At 38.7% G+C, this 22,184-nt stretch overlaps 3 protein-coding genes and 2 non-coding genes across 6 annotated transcripts; 4 read left to right on the forward strand and 1 right to left on the reverse strand.

Annotated features, from left to right (window-relative positions):
• Window positions 1-1,746: 1,746 nt before the first annotated feature.
• On the forward strand, window positions 1,747-7,571 carry LOC149025911 (Terpenoid synthases superfamily protein). Its single transcript, XM_089146126.1, has 2 exons — window positions 1,747-2,023; window positions 6,189-7,571. The coding sequence occupies exon 2, from the start codon at window positions 6,213-6,215 to the stop codon at window positions 7,122-7,124; it is 912 nt and encodes a 303-aa protein (XP_089002252.1). The 5' UTR covers window positions 1,747-2,023; window positions 6,189-6,212; the 3' UTR covers window positions 7,125-7,571.
• A 1,850-nt stretch (window positions 7,572-9,421) lies between these two features.
• On the forward strand, window positions 9,422-11,100 carry LOC149025912 (uncharacterized). The gene is made up of 2 exons (XM_089143214.1): window positions 9,422-9,835; window positions 9,974-11,100. Exons 1-2 carry the CDS (start codon window positions 9,751-9,753, stop codon window positions 10,777-10,779), a joined length of 891 nt encoding a protein of 296 aa, XP_088999340.1. The 5' UTR covers window positions 9,422-9,750; the 3' UTR covers window positions 10,780-11,100.
• A 734-nt stretch (window positions 11,101-11,834) lies between these two features.
• Window positions 11,835-11,908, forward strand: TRNAN-GUU (transfer RNA asparagine (anticodon GUU)). The gene has a single exon. It is a non-coding gene; the product is annotated as a tRNA-Asn (tRNA).
• A 341-nt stretch (window positions 11,909-12,249) lies between these two features.
• On the reverse strand, window positions 12,250-17,152 carry LOC149025914 (factor of DNA methylation 2-like). 2 transcript variants are annotated; one of them, XM_089146127.1, is made up of 7 exons: window positions 16,983-17,152; window positions 16,473-16,699; window positions 15,851-16,002; window positions 13,523-13,738; window positions 13,102-13,314; window positions 12,697-12,897; window positions 12,250-12,569 (listed from the first exon to the last, which is right to left on the reverse strand). In XM_089146127.1, the coding sequence occupies exons 2-7, from the start codon at window positions 16,636-16,638 to the stop codon at window positions 12,399-12,401; spliced, it is 1,119 nt and encodes a 372-aa protein (XP_089002253.1). In that variant the 5' UTR covers window positions 16,639-16,699; window positions 16,983-17,152; the 3' UTR covers window positions 12,250-12,398. The 2 variants fall into 2 exon arrangements, with proteins under 2 accessions (XP_089002253.1, XP_089002254.1); XM_089146128.1 differs by having other exon boundaries at window positions 16,473-16,708.
• A 4,915-nt stretch (window positions 17,153-22,067) lies between these two features.
• Window positions 22,068-22,140, forward strand: TRNAE-CUC (transfer RNA glutamic acid (anticodon CUC)). Its single transcript has one exon. It is a non-coding gene; the product is annotated as a tRNA-Glu (tRNA).
• Window positions 22,141-22,184: the final 44 nt, after the last annotated feature.

Genomic DNA, 22,184 nt, shown 5'->3' on the forward strand with positions numbered 1-22,184 from the left:
GAAAAAATAAAGATCATTAATGGAGAAAATGCCAACAATGTGAAGTGGGATAAATAGAAAAGAAGCTGGATATCAGTAGATTTTAAGGAAAAGAAAAAGAAAAAGAAAAAGAAAGTGTGAACTGCTACTTTAGAATTCTAAGAAAACAAACATATATATTGTACTGTGGTATTTCACAGTTGGAGTCGTAAATCAGAGCAAGCAACAATCAAATCTTCATTGTTAGTGACTTTGCAATGGCAACGAAGACGAGAAGTCAAGGAAGCAATTTTCTTTTCTCCTTCTCCGTTATGTTTATCATGTTCTTAGTACTGATGCCTCTATTTGCAGCACAACCGACTCAGAACTGCCTCAATTGCATCAGATGCATAATAATGAACCCTACAATGCCTTTATTATGTGTCTCGGACTGTCTAGTGTGTCTTGGATCTCCTTGGCTTTCTCCTCCTTCTATCTTTACACCTCCGCCTCCTCTGACCTTTGTGCAACATGATTCTCCTACTTTTATCCCTATCCCTCCTCCTTCAGTTTCCCCTTCCATTAACCTTCCCTTTAAGTCAGATCCAAATTTTAATTGTATCATTAACTGTGCTAAACCCTCATGCATCAATTACATCAATGGTATGCTCCCTATCTCTCTCTTTGTCAGGTTTTTTTTTCTTTTTCAAATGGTATTTGACATTCTATTTTGTATTGCAGATGACAAAAAATTTGAAGGGTGTGTTAATGCTTGTTCCAAAAGCTGCAGTAGCAACTAGGCAATCCATTATAAAAAGAAGTTCCATATGTTGTAATAAAGTCCTCTAATGCCATATGAGAAACTATGATATTAGAAGGAAACCTTGATACTTGGAAGAAGTTTGCATGAATTAATAAAATGTGTTTTGCAATTAATAAAGCAAATGGTGAAGTGTTTTATTCACTTCTTTGGTTCTCACTTGTTTTTAAGAATTGTAATGCGCTTTGGGTTCTTGCCCAGAAAAGAATGATATCATCGGTGGGAATTGTCTTAGGGCGCGTTTGATAATAGATCTAGAAATAGTTTTTGACGTTCTTTCTTTCTCAGAATACTAAAAAACGCCAAGAAGTGTTTGGCAAAATGAAGTACTCTTTCATTTTAGAAAACCAACTAGTCTGATTTTTTTAAGAAGGCTGTTTGCAAAAGAACTTCGACTTGTTTCGTCATTCTAAAAAAAAAAAAAGCATGCCTCAAAATTAGGCACAAAGAGGGATACTTGAACCAAATTTCAATCACATAAAACTTCTAACTCATCCCGCTTTCATAAGAAAAATGTAAAAAAAAAAATAAAAAAAGAGAAGGAAAATCCAAATGTTCTTAAAAAATAATAATAATAAGGACAAATTCGTCATAGAAGTGACAATTTGTCCTTAAATTGACTTTTTTATATTACAAGGGAGGCAGATGCAAAGCCTCAATCTTTTTGGATTAAAAATGACACAGACCAAACCTCAGGGATCAGATGAAAATTACTCTCTTTTTTTTTAATAAAAGATTTATTCATTTAGTAACATTCATTAACATAGATATTTCACTTAGAGAGGCTATATTCCTCTTTAGGTTTTGTTAATTTTAACTTTTAGTTTCCAAAATTTTCCTGTCTTAACCCTAGAATGGAAAACCAAGAGCAGAGCAGGCGAACCTGGGCCCAGTTTCGAAGGCGCATGGGTTGGCTCGGCCAAGGCAGCCCAAGCTGCTGCGACACTACGTGGCACAGCATCGAACGCTCCTAAATTCTTTTTCCTGTGTTCTTCACGATGTCAACGAACTCCGAACCCCTGCGCTTGCTTTCGTTTTTCTCAGTTCTTCTCTCCGACTTGAGATCCTGAGCTTCAATTCTTTTATTTTCTCTGTCTACCCGATTCTCCTTGGGATCCGTTAAAGATGAGGAAGGGTTCTCAGGTTTATTCAGAAAGGATTAGTCTTGACTGAGAAACTTGAAATGAGAGGGCTGTAACACAACTCATGTTCATTTTGTATTTCCAGAGTTCTTAAAAGGGAAAGGTATGAACTTCACTTTCTCCCTCGTACTCGAGCCCCATGTTTCTCTCATCTACGTTTCCAATTATATTGGCTTCTGCTTTCCAGAAGATTTTTGTGTTAGTTGCCCACCTGGTGTTTGTAGAATGGTTTATAAGGAGGGTTTAATGTGAATAGAGAATTACCCTTCTGATTTCCATTAATTTCTGATAAGTAATGTATAATTTTGATTTATATTTTGGATTTTGTTTGTCAGTGTTGTAAATCAAAATTTATTGCATGACATTCCAAATGGACTTATCAAAACCATCTGTTGGTTGGCGGGCTTTTTTAGGCTTCATTGCTTGGCAAGTTATAAGTAAATAATGAGCTAGTGATATGGGATGACCAGATACTTCATTGAAAAATAGAAACCAATGTAGACTTCCAATGATACAAAAATTAAGTCAGCTTTAGCTGTACAAACCGAGCTATTATGATCAAAATAACAGAGAGCCATGGACTTGTCCTACTACGAGAGGATAGAGGAGAGAGAGAGAGAACTATCAGTAGTTCTGTACTTAACAAGGATACATGCTTAATTGCTTTAAACTCTTTGAGGCTTCTAAATTCTGATCTTGGTGAACTGGAAGGTCTGATTTGTTGCATAGATTGTTGGGTTTAGCTAGTTGCAAATGCTTGGAACCTGGCATTGTCTGGGCATTTTCAGATGGATTTAAGAGGATATGGCCCATCTAGTGACCACTTCATTGAGTTCATTTCTTGATTAGAAAGATTTTGTAACTCCGAAAGTGTATTGAACAGTCTGACCTCGAGGGGATTTTCCCTATGAGCATAATCAACTGATCGTGGGGGAAAATGAACGCTTAGACTGCTGGTTAAGAAATTGGAACATCATTCTTTTTGCTTTTGTTGATATAATTTTGTAGAGTCATTAGACTGACTATACTATATGGTGTAGAATATTGGGCAGTTAAGAAGCATTATATAGATAAACTCAATGTAGCATCAAGACAAATGTTGAGATGAATATGTGATAAAATTTCGAATGATAAAGTAATGGTAATACAAATGAAATCCAATTCAATGTAGCTCCGATACATTATAAGCTAGGAGAAAGTTATTTGAGGTGGCATGCCCATGTACAAAATGGAGGCTTTTTTAGATGCTTCAACATGAAAGAGTGAATTGATTCAGATTGAAGAGCTAAAGTAGCCACGTGAAGACAGACAATGACTCTGGGAGAAATGATAAAGAAAGACATGTGAAATTTAGATCTTGTACAAAGTATGACTTAGAATAGATTTGATTGGAAGTTGGTTCAATGTAGCCAACCCCATTTAGTTGTGATAAGGCTAAATAAAGCTTATTGGTGGGTATTAAACCCATCCCATTAGTTGGGATAAGGATGAGTTGAGTAGCAGATCTAATATTTGGCCATGTTTGCTAAAGTGGGCAATAGTTAACAGATTCCTGCGACATTTTTTACGTGTTGGTCTTACTATTTTATATTTCCATTACGCTTAATTTCAATATCATCCCCGTACCAGGCTAACCCTGTCTTAGATTTCACAAGGAATTGAAAACAACCCAACTGAATTGGTGGATCAGTTTTCAGGAAATGTTTCACTTGGTACCAATCTTAATGATTGAGGAGGATGTTGATGTGAGAACAAGAGACTCAAACCTGTGAGAAACCTGCGAGAGAAAGGGCACAAGAGTGTGTGTGTGTATAGTACTACCAGACTGAGCTCAATGGAACATGTAATCTGCTGGCATTATCATTATTATTATTATTTGGAATGAAGCCCAGTAAACATTGATTGACCTATCCTTGGAATGTGATGCAGAAACCTGAGTCACCTCGGTGATATGCCTGTATCATATGCCCTTGCAATGCATCTGGCTATGGGTGGTTAATAAAATGTAATTGGTGTATTTAGTCACTTGAAGGGTGACTGGGGAGGTGATATGGAAGTGAGCCCACTTTTTTAAATCTAAAACATAACAAGATTAATTTCTCTTTAGTTTTTAAGCAGAAAATTTAAAGGATGTTCTTGTGGAAATGATAAATAAAGGGGCTGCCAGCATGAAAATGAGGGTTTGAAGTTCGATAATGTCCACATACCTCCTGGACCTGCACTTGGTTATGGCCCATTTTTATTAATATATGGTTAGATTCTGTTCCTCCATCAATTGACTGACAGTTTTAGGGAATAGCCTAGCTCTTTTCATTTCGTTTACGGACATCATTTTCTCATCGTGGGACCCTCCACAATGCTAGGGTTCTTAATGTTGGATATAAGCAGCTAATGATTGCTTTTTTGTAAGAGAAAACCATCCCTCAATGGACTTGCAGCTCTGTGCACATATTGATTCTCCTGGTTACTTGATGAGAAAGTTTTCTGGCTTTGTAGGTCTCCAATGCATGGACCATTCCAGTATATATATATATATATATATAAATATATTTTCATCCCTTGATTCTTCTGCTCATCTCTTCTTTCTAGGTGACATGTTTTTTCACCAAAAACAAAAAGGGTTCATTTAGTGCAAATTGAGATCTGTTGAAGCTGGAGATAGATAATCTGCTTCTCTTACAACTGCACAAATTTCCTTCCATCCTATTGCTAAAGCAAAGGGGGGGGGGGGGGAATGACATATCCTGCATTGCAAGTGTGCCAGTATCTAATACCTGTGGACACAGGAAGCAAATAACCTTTTTTTTGGGTGAATAAATAATATAGTAAAGAACCGAACCAAAGATACAAGGGGAGAGGGGGGGGGGGGCAACAACCAGTTAAGAAGGCGACTGAAAGGAGGAGCTAAGACTCCAAGAACTAACAATCAATCTATTCCTTGGAGAGTCCATAACTAGGGGATGGGGAAAAAACTGAGCATAGAAGAAACATCAAAATAGATGACATTCCAAATCAAGACTCGGGATCGAGATTTGGATGTCCATCTTCTCATGTTGCGCTCCCACCATAAATGATGAATTGTAGCAGCAAAGACGAGCTTACCTACTCGGTCGCCAAATCGTGGAACCAGAGAACTTACTTAGGATCCAATTCCAATCTCGAGCAAAACCAAAAGAACGTCTCGATCTAGGTCAAATAGAAGCAAGGGCTAAGTTCCAAATGGAACGGGAAAATGAGCAGGTGAAGAAGAGATCGTTAATGTCCTCAATACCATTCCAACAAAGGCTACAAATGGGGCTAGCAGGGATGTGGTGACTGATGAGGAAAGCTTGGGTTGGGAGGGCCAAGTTAAGGGTTCTCCAAAGGGTGAGAGAGTGGCGGGGGATGTGGCCTTTAAACCAAATAAGAGGGGACCAAGGGACCCGGGGGGGGGGGAAGGGGTTCCAAGGAGGTTCTAGGCAGAGGCAGTTGTGAAGGTTTTGGTATGGGAAGTGGTCCAAATGGTGATATTGGTAGCAAAGGGAGACAAAGGGGGGAGGGAATTCCAAATTTGTGTGAGACTCGGGTGGGGGAGCGGAGACCAAGAGCCATTAGTGATGAACAAGGAGAGGGGAGTATCTTTTGGGATTTGGGAGTTATATACAGCCCGGGGACCAAGGAGATGGAACAAGATACCCATCAGATGCTAGGGGGCAAGCCAGAAGGAAGTGGAGGACCTAGAGGAGATTTGGACCAAGATAGCAGAGAGGGCACTGCGAAGGGTGCAAAGCTTTTTCCAAATCCAGGAAGAAGTGGAGAGGGGGAGGGCAGTCCAGATAGAATTTGATTTGAGGAGGTAAAAGTAGACCCAGGAGACCCAAATGGACTCATGTTTTGATGCAATTTTCCAAATGAGTTTGAGGAGGCAGGCCAAATTAACATCATAGATCCTCCAAATACCGAGACCTCTCTCAAATTTAGGCCAACAAGTGGAAGCCCAACTTATAGGGTGGAGGAAACGAGAGGAGTCTTGACCCTTCCAGAGGAAAGCAAAGAAGAGGGACTCCATAGCATGGATGGTAGATTTGGGGAGAGGGAAGATGCCACACCAATAGAAGTAAGAGGATTGGAAAATAGAACAGATGAGAACAACTCTACCAGCAAAGGAGAGTGATCTTTCATATTTGGATTATCTTTCAGTTTAATTTTTTTTTTTTTTTTTTTTTTTGGGGGGGGGGGGGGGGGGGGCGCCTATTCTTTTAATTTATGACTTTCTGTTTGATTTGCAGAAACAGCTCTACGACAACGGTCTGATGAAAAGCACTTCTGCATCCAACAGCATCAAGGCAGCCTTCTCATATTGTGTACAGCAAGTACGGAGCTATGATTACCCCCATTACCTTTGTCTCCTGCATCTCCCGCCTGACGTACGAAAAGCCGCATTTGCCCTTCGGGCTTTTAATGTGGAGACAGCTAGAGCCATGGATGTTGCTTCTGATCCCAGAATTGGCCTTATGCGTCTCCTTTGGTGGCAGGAAGCCATAGACAAGATCTTTGCTCACAAAGTCATTGAGCACCCAACAGCTCAGGCTCTCTCCCATGTAATTTCTGAGCAGAAAATCAGCAAGGGTTGGCTTAAACGTTCTGTTGAAGCTCGTATCAATGATGCGAGAAGGGAAGAGAATGATATCCCACAGACAACTGGAGAGTTGGAGAAATATGCAGAAGAAACAGCTTCGACTTTGCTTTACTTGACACTACAAGCTGGTGGTATTAGCTCTACTGCAGCAGATCATGCTGCTTCACATATTGGGAAAGCAAGTGGCCTTCTATTGCTGCTTAAGTCCCTGCCCTATCATGCTAGTCGCAACCACCGCATTCCATATATACCTGCTAATGTAGCATCAAACCATGGGTTATTAGTTAAGGATGGAAATCAATCTGTAATTCAGATGGACAACCGTGAGGGGCTGTCAGATGCAATTTTTGAGATGGCATCAGTAGCTAATGATCATCTACAGAAGGCTCGTGAATTGGGTGGGACAGTGCCTACCAAGGCTCTTCCAGTGCTTCTACCAGCTGTGCCTGCACAGGTTCTGTTGGACTCACTGCACCGTGCACAGTTTGATGTCTTTGATCCACGATTAGATCGGGGAGTTCTGGGAATCTCTCCATTGTGGTTCCAATTGAAGTTGAAGTGGCATGCATGGAGAAGGAAGTATTGAATTTTGTTCAACCCCAAGTCTCAACTCCTCTTTTTCCCCCTCAATTTTTCACAGGATGAGGACTACAATCGGCTGCCCCCCCTGGCTTATGGTTAGATTGGAGTTTTGTTTGTGATGTTTTTTTTTGGGGGGTAAAAATTGAGTTTCATTTCTTGATATTGCAATAAAAGAGCACTGTATGAGGGTGTTTCATCTTTACATGTGATTCTTTTGCCCTTTCATTTATTTGTTTTACCTGTTTTGAGTCATCTCTCATCTCTGCTTCAATTTATTGATTTGTAATATTAGATTTCAATTTCCACAAAAGAAGTCGATAAAGTAAATCCTACTCTCAGAGCTGTATTCTTGATATTGTAATGGCAAAGAGTTCAGTATTAGTCCTTTAAATACACTCACTACCATAACTGTATTTGCTATGCAATTGATATCTAGTATCAATGTTAAGCAATGAAAGCAAGAAAAGAGAAAATTTTCTGAAGATAGGGAAGAGTTCACTTATGTTGGTGTTCATGGTGAAAATAAGGGGACCGTATACTGGCTTGTGGTATGTCATAAACCTCCTTGGATTGGTTTATCAGCTTAAATGTAGGTCTATTCTATGGAAGTCATAATTCTTTGTCATGGGTGAGTCCATTGAACGAGCTTTTCCTGCATGCCTGATTTGGTTTATGAGGACAGTATATCTGGTCATTGTGGCTAAGAAGTTCCAGCACAATCAGGACATTTATGCCATTCATCTTTGGTACAGGTTATATACTCTCTCTCTCTCTCTCTCTCTCTCTCTCTCTCTCTCTCTCTCTCTCTCTCTCTCTCTCTCTCTGTGAAACACATCTAAAAGAGAAGGTGAATGTTCTTTTTAATATGCAGAAGGGAGCATTTTTTATTTTTTATTTTTTTATTTTTTAATTTTCTATGCTTGATGTGGTTGAACTAACCGATTGTGACTTTCCAGGAAAGGGATTGCATTATATTACATTTGCCTTCAGATATTGAGATCTCCTTGTGCATGGATAAGTCAGAGGAAGGGAAAAAAGAAAAGAGAAAAACTTTTGGTTTCTGGATTAAGTCATAGCTAGAAGACTTGACTGGCCTAGCTTCTTAAGCAATTCTTTATTTGAATCTTCAATAGAAGACATGGTTTTATATATAGGTACCAATACAATAATCTCTCATCATACTGCCTGCACGTTCTTCTGGTCTAAAACATTACAACCATCTCTGCCTATAGGTCTATCACTCACTGCGCACATGGCATCTACCATTTTGTTTTCCCTGAGGAAAGTTTGGTACTTTGCACAAATCTGTGATCTGTTTGTTCCTTAATTTTCATGTAGATCTAGTAACGAACGGAATATTACCCAGATGATTACAATTTCATGATAGGTTATGCGTGTTCTTTAGTGTATTTGTCATGAAGGGAATCTCAAGGAATATTTCTTGTTCCGTTAATATGGATTGAAGGCGACTCAAAGGTAGTAGCTATAGAATATATAGAGTCAACAGTTGTGTCATGGAAGACCCAGATGAGTTCTTCCCCCCTTCTCATTGAGGGATTAGAATTGTGGACTGGGAACCCTTCATTCAATGTCATGAAGCACACCTGTTGCATCAGCTCCAACGACAGATCAACGTCATAAAACACACCCTCTCCGTCAACTTCATTTCTTATTATTGGGTCTGAGGTTCATTTGGGCCAGCTTACAAAACTACATCAACTTCAGCAGCATTAGTGCGGAATCCTCCATTTCAAGCATGTTAGGTCATCAGGACTTGGACAACAAATCCGATCCACCTAGTTTGGGCATCAATGGAACTGTTTAGAAATTAGCCTTCAATGCCAGGATCTGAATCTCAACATGGTTAGAAGGTAAGAGTCCACACACGTATGTACACTAAAGAACACTGTATCCAAAAGAACGAGAAGCAATTGGCATTCATGTATGGTACATGAAATTATATATGAATGGTGGTGATCAAGATGAAACCAGATCCTCTTTGCCCAAGGAAAGCATCCATGCATCCACCTAGACCTCTGGATGGGCGACACATGGCTGCTTTGGTACCAGCACATGCCACGGGTCACCCATCCAAAGGCCTACACGAATGGGGTCACTCTCCTTCTGCAGAGACTGACATTTATTGCATCAAAATACCTTTCAACTTAACTATATCATTTTGGTGCAATATTTAATCAGGTAGTCAGAGGTCAACCCCATCTAGACGCGAGGGTGAGATTCACCAGCTGTTATTGTATGAGAAGGAGAAGCAATCTAACTGCCCATGAAAGGGTCAAACCATGCATCAGCCACGGTTTCAGGAGAATTTAACTACCCTGAACCAATCCTCTCGCTTATCCCCCTAACGGGAAGAGCAACAAAAGTAGACAATAGGAAGAGAAAGGGGGAGAGAGAGAGACAGAGAGAGGGAGGGAGGTTGAAACCCAGAGAAGAAGAAGCAGAGGAAGAAGAAAGGACTTTCCTCTCTTTCTTGGATCTCTCAATAACAGAAAAAAGAATATTCAAGAACCAGCAAATAAAACCCTTTCTTTCTTTCCTTTCGTTGAGGTGGTTTCCTCTCACCAAAAGCTTTTCTTTGTTCTTGATCCCATCTTCTTGTTTGTGTGATTATGAATAAGATCCGCCCGAATTCGTCTCCTGAATTACTTCGTCCATCAGCTTCTTCTGTCTGCCCTGAAGAATATACTTTACAAGGTGATTTTATCTATCAACATATATATATATCCCTCAATATAAACAGTCAAAGTTTGTTTCTACAAATTAACATTTGAATCCCATTTTGTATGTTTCGCTCAAGTTTTAGGATTTTGTTATGTTTTGTTTTTTTTATAGGCGTTGAAACAAGTATCAAGCTGTTACTGAAACTAATCCAAGAACACAATGGGGTTGGAAAAAGAGATGATGGAAGGAAAATGCAAAGAGTTGCAGGGATGATGAACATTCTTGATGATGTTAAACATCGGATCCAGAAATCGGAGTCATTTGGGAAGAGAAGGGTAGCAGAGCTGCGGCGGTGCAGTACTGATATTCGCCGGAATGACCCGGAGCTCAAGTCTGGTCATATAACAAAGGACAAGAGACTACTGCCGGAACCAATAACCAATGAAGAACAGAGACTAAGGGAGGAGCTCACCGTGAGCTTGGCCGCCCGGAAGAGCCTTGAAAGGATGTTCTCAAGCTTGGGGAAAGAGAAGGAGATAATGGTTGCTGAACTATCTAGGAAGGTCCAAGAACTGAATGATACTGAGGAGCACCTTAATGATCTCAGAGCACAGAACGAGAAATTGTTGTCGAAGGTGAAGCTTTGTGCTGCTGAGCACAAGGAGAGTTCTGGGAGAACAGGAGAAGCTCAAATTTATGCAGCTCTCCAAGAGAAAAACAGGGCTCTTTCAGAGCAGCTACTCAGGTCCCTTGATGCATATAGATCATTGAAGAGGAAGTTAAAGGATGCACAACAGGAGAATGCAAAACTTCATGCAAAGAAGAATGAGATTGCTGTTGATGTTGGAGCAGGCCTTAACAAGATTCATGAGTTCCAACAACGCCTAGCCAAGGAGAAGGAACAACCAGTGGAGATCGCAGAGGAGCTATCAGCATTGGAACACATGTTTCAATGCTTTGAGATGAAGGTCTGTTAAGCCCAAGACCGAAGTTAATTCCAGAAATCCTTCACTCCTTGCCTGATCAGCTAGCGAGCAGAGAGGTGTATTAGTAGTAGTACTAGTGCATTATCTCATACATACATACATAAATATATGTAACTTATCATTAGATTTCTTCTTTGATCAGTCATGCCTCCATCCCAAACACAGTTTTACTGTTTGGGGTTATTATTAGTGGAGAAAAGGCTCTCTGAGCAGCTCGGGCTCTCATGGTCGATACCATGTAGATCATTGTAGTGTTCTCCTGTATTCCAGTTTCTTAAGGGTCCTCCCTTATTAATAGCAAACCAGTTTTAATGTGTTCAATTAAAAGTTTCAACCTACATGCTCTCTCATTGTGTGTGGAATTCGATTGGCATTTTATTGTGAGTGAGTTTAAAGATTTCATAGATTCTGCGATTTGTTCGAGTTGCTGATAAGACACATTACTCAAATTGATCCAATAGTTGATTTGAGTTCATCTTCTAAAAGATGAATTCAAAAAAAAAATGACAAGTAATGAACACAGGTAGTGAACGTACAGACAATGTGATCTAAGACAGTTGAAGTTAACAAATTCGAAATGTAGGTGATTGTTTTGAGAAGATCAAAAAAGAGAATGATGGAACTGGAACAATTATCCTTCTTGTTCTAGGCCGAAAGGTAAAAGCAATCAAACTAAGGTGAGCAGTTTTAGGCCCCAAGAGTCCAAAAGAAATAAAAGAATGTCGGAGACGTTATTTGTATGTCTGGTATTTTGGAAAGTAAATTCTAAAATTGTGTTCCGAAATCAAGTGATGCATGAGATCATGTTTCTAAAACCCAAGAACATCACATGATTGGTCAATTATTAATATTTGATTAATCTAGGCCATAGTTATTCAATTGTTGGCGATGCTGCAGAGTTAGAGATGGACTTATGTACCACATGAGAAGGCGTTAACCTACCACTGCAATTCCTATGCAGCTATGATTTGAGTATGACCTTTGAGTTGAAGAACATGTTCTTTTTTTAAGTAGTATCTAGGCAACATCCATTAAATAGTAAATCTGCTGGAGTAGCTCAGTTGGTTAGAGCGTGTGGCTGTTAACCACAAGGTCGAAGGTTCAAGCCCTTCCTCTAGCGAATTTTTTAAAAATTTTTGGTCGCTGAATTCACCAAGCTTCCTCCAGGGACTCTTCTTCCCTCTGCAGCTAACTCGATTGTCTTGCACAATATGGTTTTCAAACATTTCCTCATCTCTCTCAAGCTGAAAGGGCCCATCACCCGGTTTCTGGAATGAAACTTTTCCGCAACCAACATTAAACTTTAGCTGGAGAGATCAAACATTGCAAGAAAATATCTAGGAGACCCCTCCCTTTCCTGCCTGGCCACAAGCAACAGATACTCAGATACTTGGGACAATGTCTTTTTAATCCTGGCAGCATTTTCATTGAAGCCGCCATTGCAGTGGCCGCAATCATAAAATGACCTTTTACACCTGGTCAGTCAGTAGATCTTCAATGGCAACGGCATTAATTTAAACTCATAAACTTAAAAAAAAAAATGCTAATTTGTGAATAGGATCCTCTTTTACAGAATGGTGTAACACATATCTCTACAAGGCTTTGTAGGGTCAAAGAAATGCCCGAATACAAATACAACATCTGAATAAGAAGGTTAAGAAAACCAAATGCAACCTGAAACTTTCCCAGGGACAGTGGACAATGAGATGAATATGCGGTTCCAAATCAACATCTGAATAGTCACAAACAATGGTTGTTCCTTCCAACTGAGGCCAGTCATCCTATGAGCAAGTCCAGCAAACGTTCAAGTGACACAAATTACATTTAGTGTCAAAGCACAATAATATCTCTAATTTGAAATGACTTCTAGCCTTGATCATATCTTCTTTGGCGCTTACGGGTCCTTACCGGATTGAGAATGTGTTGGATAACCTCTTGCAAGCTGGCTTTTCGTCCTTCTCTGAAGTTCCAGAGTTCTGGAACCACGTATCTCCCACTAGCATTGTACTCGTTTAACTCTAACAATGCAGTGGCCACAGAATTATATACTTTATCACCCCACTCCTCTTTGAGCTCTCTTAATTTTTCATCTTTGTCATCAACAGTTTCCTGCAATTCCCAGTCCATAATGATGAATAAAATATGTTTTTACATCTTTTTTTCAGTAGCTATGAGCAGAATTTCAGAGATACGATCAGTAAGTAGAAAACATTGAAACAGTATCTACAGATTGGGGAGACGAATTTCAGAGATATGATCAGTAAGTAGAAAACATTGAAACAGTATCTACAGATTGGGGAGACAATTACATACTTTCAGTTCTCCATGTACATGAATCTTTTTAAAAGGATGCCAATCTGAATTTTTAACTTGTTCTTGCCAGAAAGAGCAAATCTCAGCAGATTTGACCTCCCAATCTTCAGCTGAAAACTTCTGCGAGCAGACTTCTTGAAATGGTTCCACATTGATCTCCCCCAATCGCTTGATCCCGATTTTGGTGCTTTTAGTGAATAATTCTTCAAAATCCTGTGGTTTGAGAAGAAGTCTGATAGTGTACCTAGACATCAAGGAGGCCAGGAAAAGAAGCACTTTTTTCTTCTTCTTCTTCTTTTTCTTTTCTTCTTCTTTTTTTTTTTCTTTTTTTTTTTTTTTTCAGGGGGGGGGGAGGAAGAGAAACGCATAGAGCATAAAACAGGGACATGCAATTGAAAAACAAAGTTAGGAAAATCATTACATTTATGAGTTCCCTCCGAGCTTCTTGTAGCTCGTGGTTATTTCTGCGCTCTTTAACCATTAAAGCCCGATTTAGGGTTTCCAAGTCTTCAATTTCATCAACTTTTTCTCTTAGCTCTTTACCTAGATCTTCAATCTGCTGCTGCAAACGGTAAATATTGGCAGTATCCATGTCTTGTACTGCAGGCAACTTTCCCTTCACTTTGTTTACCTTTTGCTGCATTCCAGATGCAATAAGATGATAGGCTTGAATTTTCAAAATCTATTTATTTTTTATTTGTCAAAACAGATGGTTTACCAAATCAATAGATACAAGGAAGCAGACATGAAAAAAAAATCCAACATGTTATAAGATATGTTTTGCAGTACCAAAACATCACATCACAAGGATATGACACAGTTCAATCAGAACCCACAAGTGGTGATCATCATAAATATCAAAATTAACCATGGGAATTTCATTATGGAGATTGGGGAGGGCCTTGGCACAATTAACCACAGTTCTGGCTTGAGGTCAAGGAACTGAAACAACCTCTCAGCAAAATTTGTTGGGGGTGAGGTTGCGTAGGAAACATGAGGAAAAATCCCCCCCACCCCACCCCAAAAAAATCTCTGCTTGCATGAAAGCCTTCGGGACAGGGTTCGTTATGGGGATTCAGAACAGAAAAAAGGTTATAAACATTATGGTGAGACAGGCAACTCTATTGGGATCTTTCTGAATAAGAAATCTACAACTATAACGAACATGAGAACTTATGCAACGTTGGAATATATATTCATGCATGTTTCTAGTACAGATACTATAGAAAAACATTAACTTTTCTTTGGGCTAGTACAGATACGATAGAAAAACATTAACTTTTCTTTGGGCTAGTACAGATACGATAGAAAAACATTAACTTTGCTTTGGGGTAAGTACAGGAACCTTAACCGAAGCAACACAAAAAAGAGGATAAGATATCCAAAAAATCTAACTTGTTGGAAGACCTAATGCTCCATATTGGACCCAACACGCTGAAGCTTTGATCTTCCATAAGCCAGATGGCTAGAATGAATCAAGACAGCATTCTTTGTTGAGAATACAGATGTAGATGTGCCCACATTTGATATTGAACCAAATTAGTTTAGATTTGTCTGAAGGCCTTTCTGCCTAATACTTCTTTTCCCTATTGTTTTAGCAATATCAAAAAAGATTGCTTTGTGTTTTGTTTCCATTTTAGTTTTTTTCTTCCTTGTATATCCTTGCCTAATTTGTTTTCATCTTTTCCAGGATTAATACCGACCATCTTCCTGAATGCTGCCAACAAAGAAAAGGGGCCGTGGTGGGGTTGAGTTGCAGGAGTGGAGTTGCGCTGTGGATTGGGATGAAGAACAAAGGTTGAATGGCTTGCAAGGGTGGAGGTAGGTTTACAGTATAGAAAAGGGAGATGATGTTCTAAGAAGAGGAGGAAAAATGGGTAAAGGTGGACAAATCAGTGACTTGACTCTCAAGGTTAAAATCATTGATGAAATTTAATTTCCATATGATGTTAGAAACTAACAGTAAATCAATAAGTGTAGGGGTTGACTGTAACAAGGTTTAGAAAGTTGGGCAGTTTGAGAAATTGTCAGAAACACAGTGGTGAAGACAAACTGCCTTGGACAGACCCAAGCCCAATAGTGTATCCGGATAGAGAAGAACTGGGTCCAGTTTGAGTCTTGGATCTAGTAGAATCTAGTTTGAGTCTTTTAGTTAATTTTGTTCTATTCATTTTGAAAGCTAGGTACATGGGATTTGTGGTTCTGGATTCTTCTAGCTTCCTTATTTGAAATAGAATCATAGTTAGATAGTTAAACTCATTTTAGGAGTATTTGATTTTCTTTACACAGGATGTAATTCCCCATCATTAGGGACAGATTTGAGAAAATGACTAGAGTTATGGTTTGCAAGCTTCTATGTGTGCCCTCTTCTCTTCTCCACTTCTTACTCCAGGCTTCCAGCTTAGCCTGGCCAGCTCTTCACCACTTAATTAGGGGAGGTCTGTGTAATTTCTAACAATGGAGGTATTCCAAGGACAGACACAAATTAACCTCACATTCTATTTGATTTTCTTTTCAGTTATGTCCTGATTTAGTGCTTCAGCATTCTGTAAGTAGCTTGCTTTTATATTTGGCATTATCATGCAAAGACTGATATGAGTTTCTTCATCTTGTTAGCTCTACCACATTATGAATCATGGCAATGAAGGACTTCCCAAAGGATGAAAAATCCAAAGTTTTGATTTCATAATAGAGAATAATGGCTCTGGAAATTTCAAATTAAATATAAAAATCGAACCAGCATACTTACTTTTTTCTTCTCCAAGTTCAGTATTTCCCACTCAAGGGCATCGTTATCCTCACACTTCCCATCTTCAGATTCGAAGTCACAATCTAAGTTGTTTTTCTTTTGGAAGAACCAAGTGACGGGATTGGATGCAATGTGCTGCATCTTTCTCATTTCTAGGAAGAAAAAAAAGCACATATCAAAATGAGATCACAACAGCATGGATGCAAGTAAAGTGAATGTGATGTAGCCAACTGCATTTGGCAGTCCATTACACTTACCATGTAAGAGTAAGTCGTCTAGGAGGCAAATTTTAGATTTGTACATAAATATAGAAGCTTATTACTCCATCCACAAAATGTATCCACCAAATATATTAAGTTCTCACTTCTCACTCACTATTAGTGATAAAATCATCAAGTTTTCATGTTTAGGAGCTACTCAAGTTCCTATAAGCTGAAACTGGTATTAGTTGGATGGCAAAACCATCACTTCTTGCTTGTGATAAGTTATCTTCAGGTGACTCTAAGAGAGTGGTTAATGAACATACTCAATCTTAAAAAATAAATAAATAATATTATGGAATAAACACAATCAGAGTAGTAATTTGCTAAGAGGGGAGAACTAATTATAGAACACGGCATACCCTCAATGTAAGCTTGATGTAGCCTTTCTTTCTCTTCCTTCAAACCACCATAAGCTGCTGAAAGTTCAAAATATTTGCGTTCCATTTCTTCCAACTTTCCATTTTTAACATCTATTTCTTTAGCCAAATTATAGACAAGCTTTTCCATCCGTGACTCATCATCCATTTGAATACAGAAGTCCAATCCAGATTTTTAAAGAACCATATATCTCCAGATATTTGAGAACCTGCAAGATCTAACAACTTCTGAGAGGTAGTTGAAGCAAAAGAACGTGTAAGAATCACAACAGGAAGAGAGGCGGAAACGAGTTATGGGTATCATGGAAATTCCGGTATGAAAAGCTTCAAATAAACCCCCCCCCCCCATTAGCCTTGCAAATCCAAAAATAAACACAAAAACAGGGGAGGGGAGGAGGTAAAGCAAATTGAGAAAATAGAGCACCCAAAAGAAAATAAATTACTAACGGAGAAAACCATATTTATGCTCAGAACTCATGAGAGTAAGTATACCTAAGGTCTTAGCTCAAGCGTCTGGGAAGAGGCAATTCTTCAACGTCTGCAAATGTAAGGTTCCGCCATTCTCTCAAATTTGCAGGAAAGAACGAGAACCGAACACCCTGATTTTTTGGTAAAAGAAAATAAACACTTTCAGTTCAGTTCATGGTTTCACAGTTCCACACTTCCACTCCATTCTAATTTCGCAATAACCGTGAGAGGATGAAAGTTCGTCCTCCACAGCGAAAGAGCAATTACAAGACGAGGTTTGGACGAAAAAAAAAATTTACAAGACGAGGGCCCAATAGGTGTCAGTCTGAGGTAATGCAGAAATAGGCCCAAACCAAATGCCCATCACAGGCCCAAACCAAATGCCCAGCATAGGCCCAAACCGAATCCACATCCATCTTTTAAACTTATACCGCCGAAAAGAGAGAAAAAATGTCGGAATCGGTTTGGCGATCCGCACCTGGATCGGCATCGGTAGTGTTGGTACGATTCGAAACCGAGTCCTGCCTAAATCGAAAACGTAACCAGGTTCCTGCCTCAATTCCAATTCAAATTCGATTCCTGATAACCCACGTATCTAAGAAACCTACTTGAATCATGAAACTAATCACCAACTCATAATAAAACTCTTCAAACTAATTAGACTAATGTAAGCTAATCAATATCATCAAAGAAGCATTAATGGCTTCTCAGGTTCACCTTCTTCTTCCTGGTTGTTTCCACTCCTTTATGGTTCGAGTGCAGAAAGAAAAGGTGGATATGCCTCTAAACGAGAAGCTGGTCTACTTGTTTAGGTACAGGAGAAGAGTCTCAAGAAGGTACTCAATCTTCTATAAATACATATGAGTGATGATGAATCATGATTATCTCTGCTTTGCATTTTAATGGAGGTGTGTTTGGCTCTTTTCAGCAAGAAGTTGCTCAAGAGTATCCGAATCTGCTTGAAGGATGAGAAAGACTGGAGAGAGTTGAAGATCAAAAGATTCAAAGAAGACATGGTTCTGCAACTAAAGCGTGGGCAATTTGATGCCGCTTTATACAGGGTAATATTAATGGAAAACCAGTTTGGCCGGAATTCATTCTTAAAAGCCATCTATATGCTTTCATGTTGAGCTACCTGATCAGTTAAGGTGTAATTATTATTCTTAATTTTCATGTTAAACCCCCCTCCACATGAGAACAAGCCAGATAATTTCCAGGTTTGAGGAGAGACATAAACCTCATAGAATCCTAATTTAGATCAGAAGTTAAAGCTGAACTGGTATAAAAAAGCTAATAGATTAGTTAGCTATTGAGCAATGTGCACTAAATTAATGTTCAGGTCTCTATGACTCTATTCTTGTTTATTTCCATGGCACCTCAAGACATTACAAACTAAGTACTCCATGGTATCTTATTTTTTCAGGCTGAGCTGGTCTTAAGAAACCAAAATACAAGGGATTCACTCGATCTATTAGGCCGTTTCTGCGAGCTACTCATCATCAACCTTTACAATATTTACAGAACCAGGTACCATATAACTGATTTCCAACGAAATATTGAATTTCGTTCTTGTACTCTGAGATTTATCTGTTTCTATAATTCTGGTCATCTCTTTATACTCTGATCTTGTTGAATTCAACCCAAATATGCATTTTTCTTTTCTGGTTTTCTGCAGAAAATCTTTTATGGCTCTTATTTTCTCTCTATACTCTCGAGACATGCATTTTTCATGCTTGTTTTCAGGAAGTATCCTAAACAAATCAATGAGGCAATGGCATCCCTGTGTTATGCTGCTGACAAGAGCGAACGTTTGTCTGTGCTTGAATGTCTAGCGAACCTGTTCCATAAGCATAATTTCAAGAATCCTGCTATTAAACTGCTGCCTGGGAATTACGTGATCAACAAAGAGGTAATTAAAGCTTGAAAAATTAATGGCCTTTCCTTTCATATACTTCCTTAATTTGGGTTCTTAGATTCTTTTTCCCCATTTGAGTGAGTTCTTTCTGTTGTTTTTCATAATATGGTACTTATGTTTACATTTCGACTACAGATCATTGACAAGCTCTGCGTTGATGTTACATATGAGCAGAAGCTAAGACTGGTTGAAGAAATAATAACTGAACATGATATTGAACTTGAGACACTGAAGGTGGGTCTACACTTTGTGTTACAATCTAAGGCTTTCTTAATATTGATATATATTCAGTAAATGCCTTTTTTGGGTGACTGCAGGTAGTTGATCATGATTCAAAGGAAGGTACTGCTTACGAAATTGAAACACATGATCAATCTATTCAGCCAGAGGATACAGAGGATAAGCTACATGAATGTGATTCTTCTGTGGAAGATTCTGAATCTGATTTAGAAGAGGTTCTCTGCAGAAGACACAAGTCAACATATCAGCCAGATGATACAGAGGATAAGCTACATGAGTGTGATTCTTCTGTGGAAGATTCTGAATCTGATTTAGAAGAGGTTCTCTGCAGAACACAAAAGTCAACATATATGATTCATAAAGAGAGTGACAACTGCACAAGAGGCCCTAACTTGGAGATAAACACCCCATCTCCAAGAAGCCACTTTAGTGCTATCAGAGGCAAGTTATTCGTTTCAGGTTATGGGAATAGTGATGATCAATGCACTGATGGAAGATTGAGCTGTGAAAGCCCTATCAAGAGAAGGACACCAAGTGGGGAAGGTTGGAAGAAACCCTCTATGTGCACAGGCAGCCCAGTTTCCCATTCTTGTGGATCATCTGGATTAACAACTGAAATGCAACATGGGGAGCTATCCCGTAATTCAAAATTCGTTTCTGAAAGTAAGGATGAGATGATGATTTATGCTGAAGATACAAAGAAGTTTACCTTCCCTGATTCAGTGACGTATTATCATGAACCAGTAACTCCATCATCAGACCTTCCATGTCAAAGGATCGGGGATTGTAAGACCCAGTCCCAGCATTCTTCCTTAAGTTGTTCACCCAAAGCTTTAGACTATGATGAGTTGGTGAAGGGAAAAATGAAGGCTTCAGTTGAAAATAGAAAGAGTTCTACCTTCCCCATTCCAGAGAAGAAAGATTGTTCTTCAGATTATCAGGCACCAATGGTTTCATCATCAGATCATCTGTGTAAAGGGGCAGGAGATGGTAAAATCCACTGTCAACTTTCTTTCCTAAGCCATGTCCACCAGAAACTCTCGGAACATGATGAATTACTGGCCAAATTCACAGTAATCATGGAAAACATTCTTGATGAACAAAGTGGAGCAGCTAGTTGCAGCATGGTCATTAACTTCATTATTGTGTTTATCATTATTTTTAATGCCATTTTGTCAGTTCTATTTTTCTATTGTAAATAATAAATAATTTTGGATATACAAGAGCGAAGCTTTCCTGTTACCATTCCGTGTGGATTAAATTCACTCATGAATAACGGAGTGAGAAACTCAGTACTATTTGCAAATGGTAATTTTCATCTGCACTCCCTAAGGTTTGGTTTATGTCATTTTTAATTCAAAAAAATTGAGACTTTGCATCTGCCTACTTATGCTATAAAAAAAATCAATGTAAAGACAAATTAGCGTTTCTATAACCAATTTGCACTTCTTTTTTGCGTAATTTTCACCTGGACCCTTGAAATTTGGTTTATGTCATTTTTAGTTCAAAAAACCTAAGACTTTTCCTCCTTGTGCTATAGAAAATGTCAATTTAAGTATAAATTGTCACTTTTATGAACAATTTGCCCTTATTCTTTTTTTAATTTAATTTTTTTATACACACCCTCACCTACCATAAAACTTGTGACTTCCTTTTTAGTCCAAAATTTATAGAAATGTCCTAGAATTCAAATAAATTTTAAAATATGACCATCATGTCCTTATATGTTAAAATGACTCAATTACCCCTTAGCTTAAACCTTATTTGCAAAGATTAACTTGAAATGAAGATGGTTGTTTGCTTTTTGGTTGAGTTGAGCAAATGAGAAATGAAAAAGATGGGTGAAGAGGAATCTCTTTATCCATCTCGGCTAAGATTTTACTTTACAAATAGGGTTTAAGATAAGGGGTACTTGAGTCATTTTGGTCACATTTTAAAATTTATTTGAATTTTAGGATTTTTCTATAATTTTTGGATTAAAAGGGGAGTCACGAGTTTCATGATAGGTGGGGGTGTGTATATAAAAAATTAAATTAAAAGAAAGAGTAAAGGCAAATTGGTCATAAAAATGATAATTTTTCTTTAAATTAACTTTTTCTATAACATAGGGGAGGTAAATGCAAAGTCTCAATATTTTTGGACTAAAATGACGTAGACCAAACCTCAGGGTCCTGATGAAAATTACTCTTCATTTTAGGTATAACAAAAAGACTTTATGTATATATATGTGCGCTTCATCCAGCCCAAACAAAACTTGGGCCAGCCCCATTCTGAGCCCAAACAGAGCATGGGTTGGGTTTTCCAGCGTTGAGAACGGGTTAGAGTTGCAAAGTGCAAGTTCAAGCCACTGCTGGGCTGGCAGGGTTGGGACGTCAGGCCCAACCTGACCCGACCCAGCCCAACTTTGTTTTTAACCCTAATAGGTTTAAAATTGCAGTGACTTCTCTTAGGTTTCGTTTCTCACCTTCTATGCTACTCTCTCCCAATTCCCTCATTGCTAGATAATAAAATCGATCTCTGTTTCATATTAGAGTAGAGACTTTTACAATTACATCAATGGTATAATTTTACGATTACCCATCTTCATATATCTGATTGTTACCTATAATTTCTTCCTATTTACCCCAAAAAAACTATAATTTCCTCCTAGGATTTTCTCATTTCATTATTACTTTCAAATGCACAAAATTCAAATTCAACCAGATTTAGGTCCATTAGGCAAGTTTAGGCTGGGTTAAACTGGATACGATTAGGCCTATGTAATCCGGATCATACGACCCCGAGTTTTCCACCACAAAAAAGTGGGCCCCACCCTGAAAAATAAAAAAAAAAACCCCCCCGTTGGTGGTAAGCTGTCAGGGGAGCACAACGGGTCGCAGATCCGGACTCTACTAAGGTGATCCTTCATCAGTATCTTTCTTCAAATTTCATCGTATCTAATGTCCTAGCACCCATCCGTTGTAGTCTAGTTGGTTAGGATACTCGGTTCTCACCCGAGAGACCCGGGTTCAAGTCCCGGCAACGGAAATTTTTTTTAACTTTTTTAGTATTTTTAGTAAAGAAAATATAAG

The sequence above is a fragment of the Hakea prostrata genome, chromosome 2 (assembly GCF_041222555.1).
Source record: "Hakea prostrata isolate BN-2017 chromosome 2, UWA_Hpros_2, whole genome shotgun sequence".
NCBI classification, from domain to species: Eukaryota; Viridiplantae; Streptophyta; class Magnoliopsida; order Proteales; family Proteaceae; genus Hakea; species Hakea prostrata.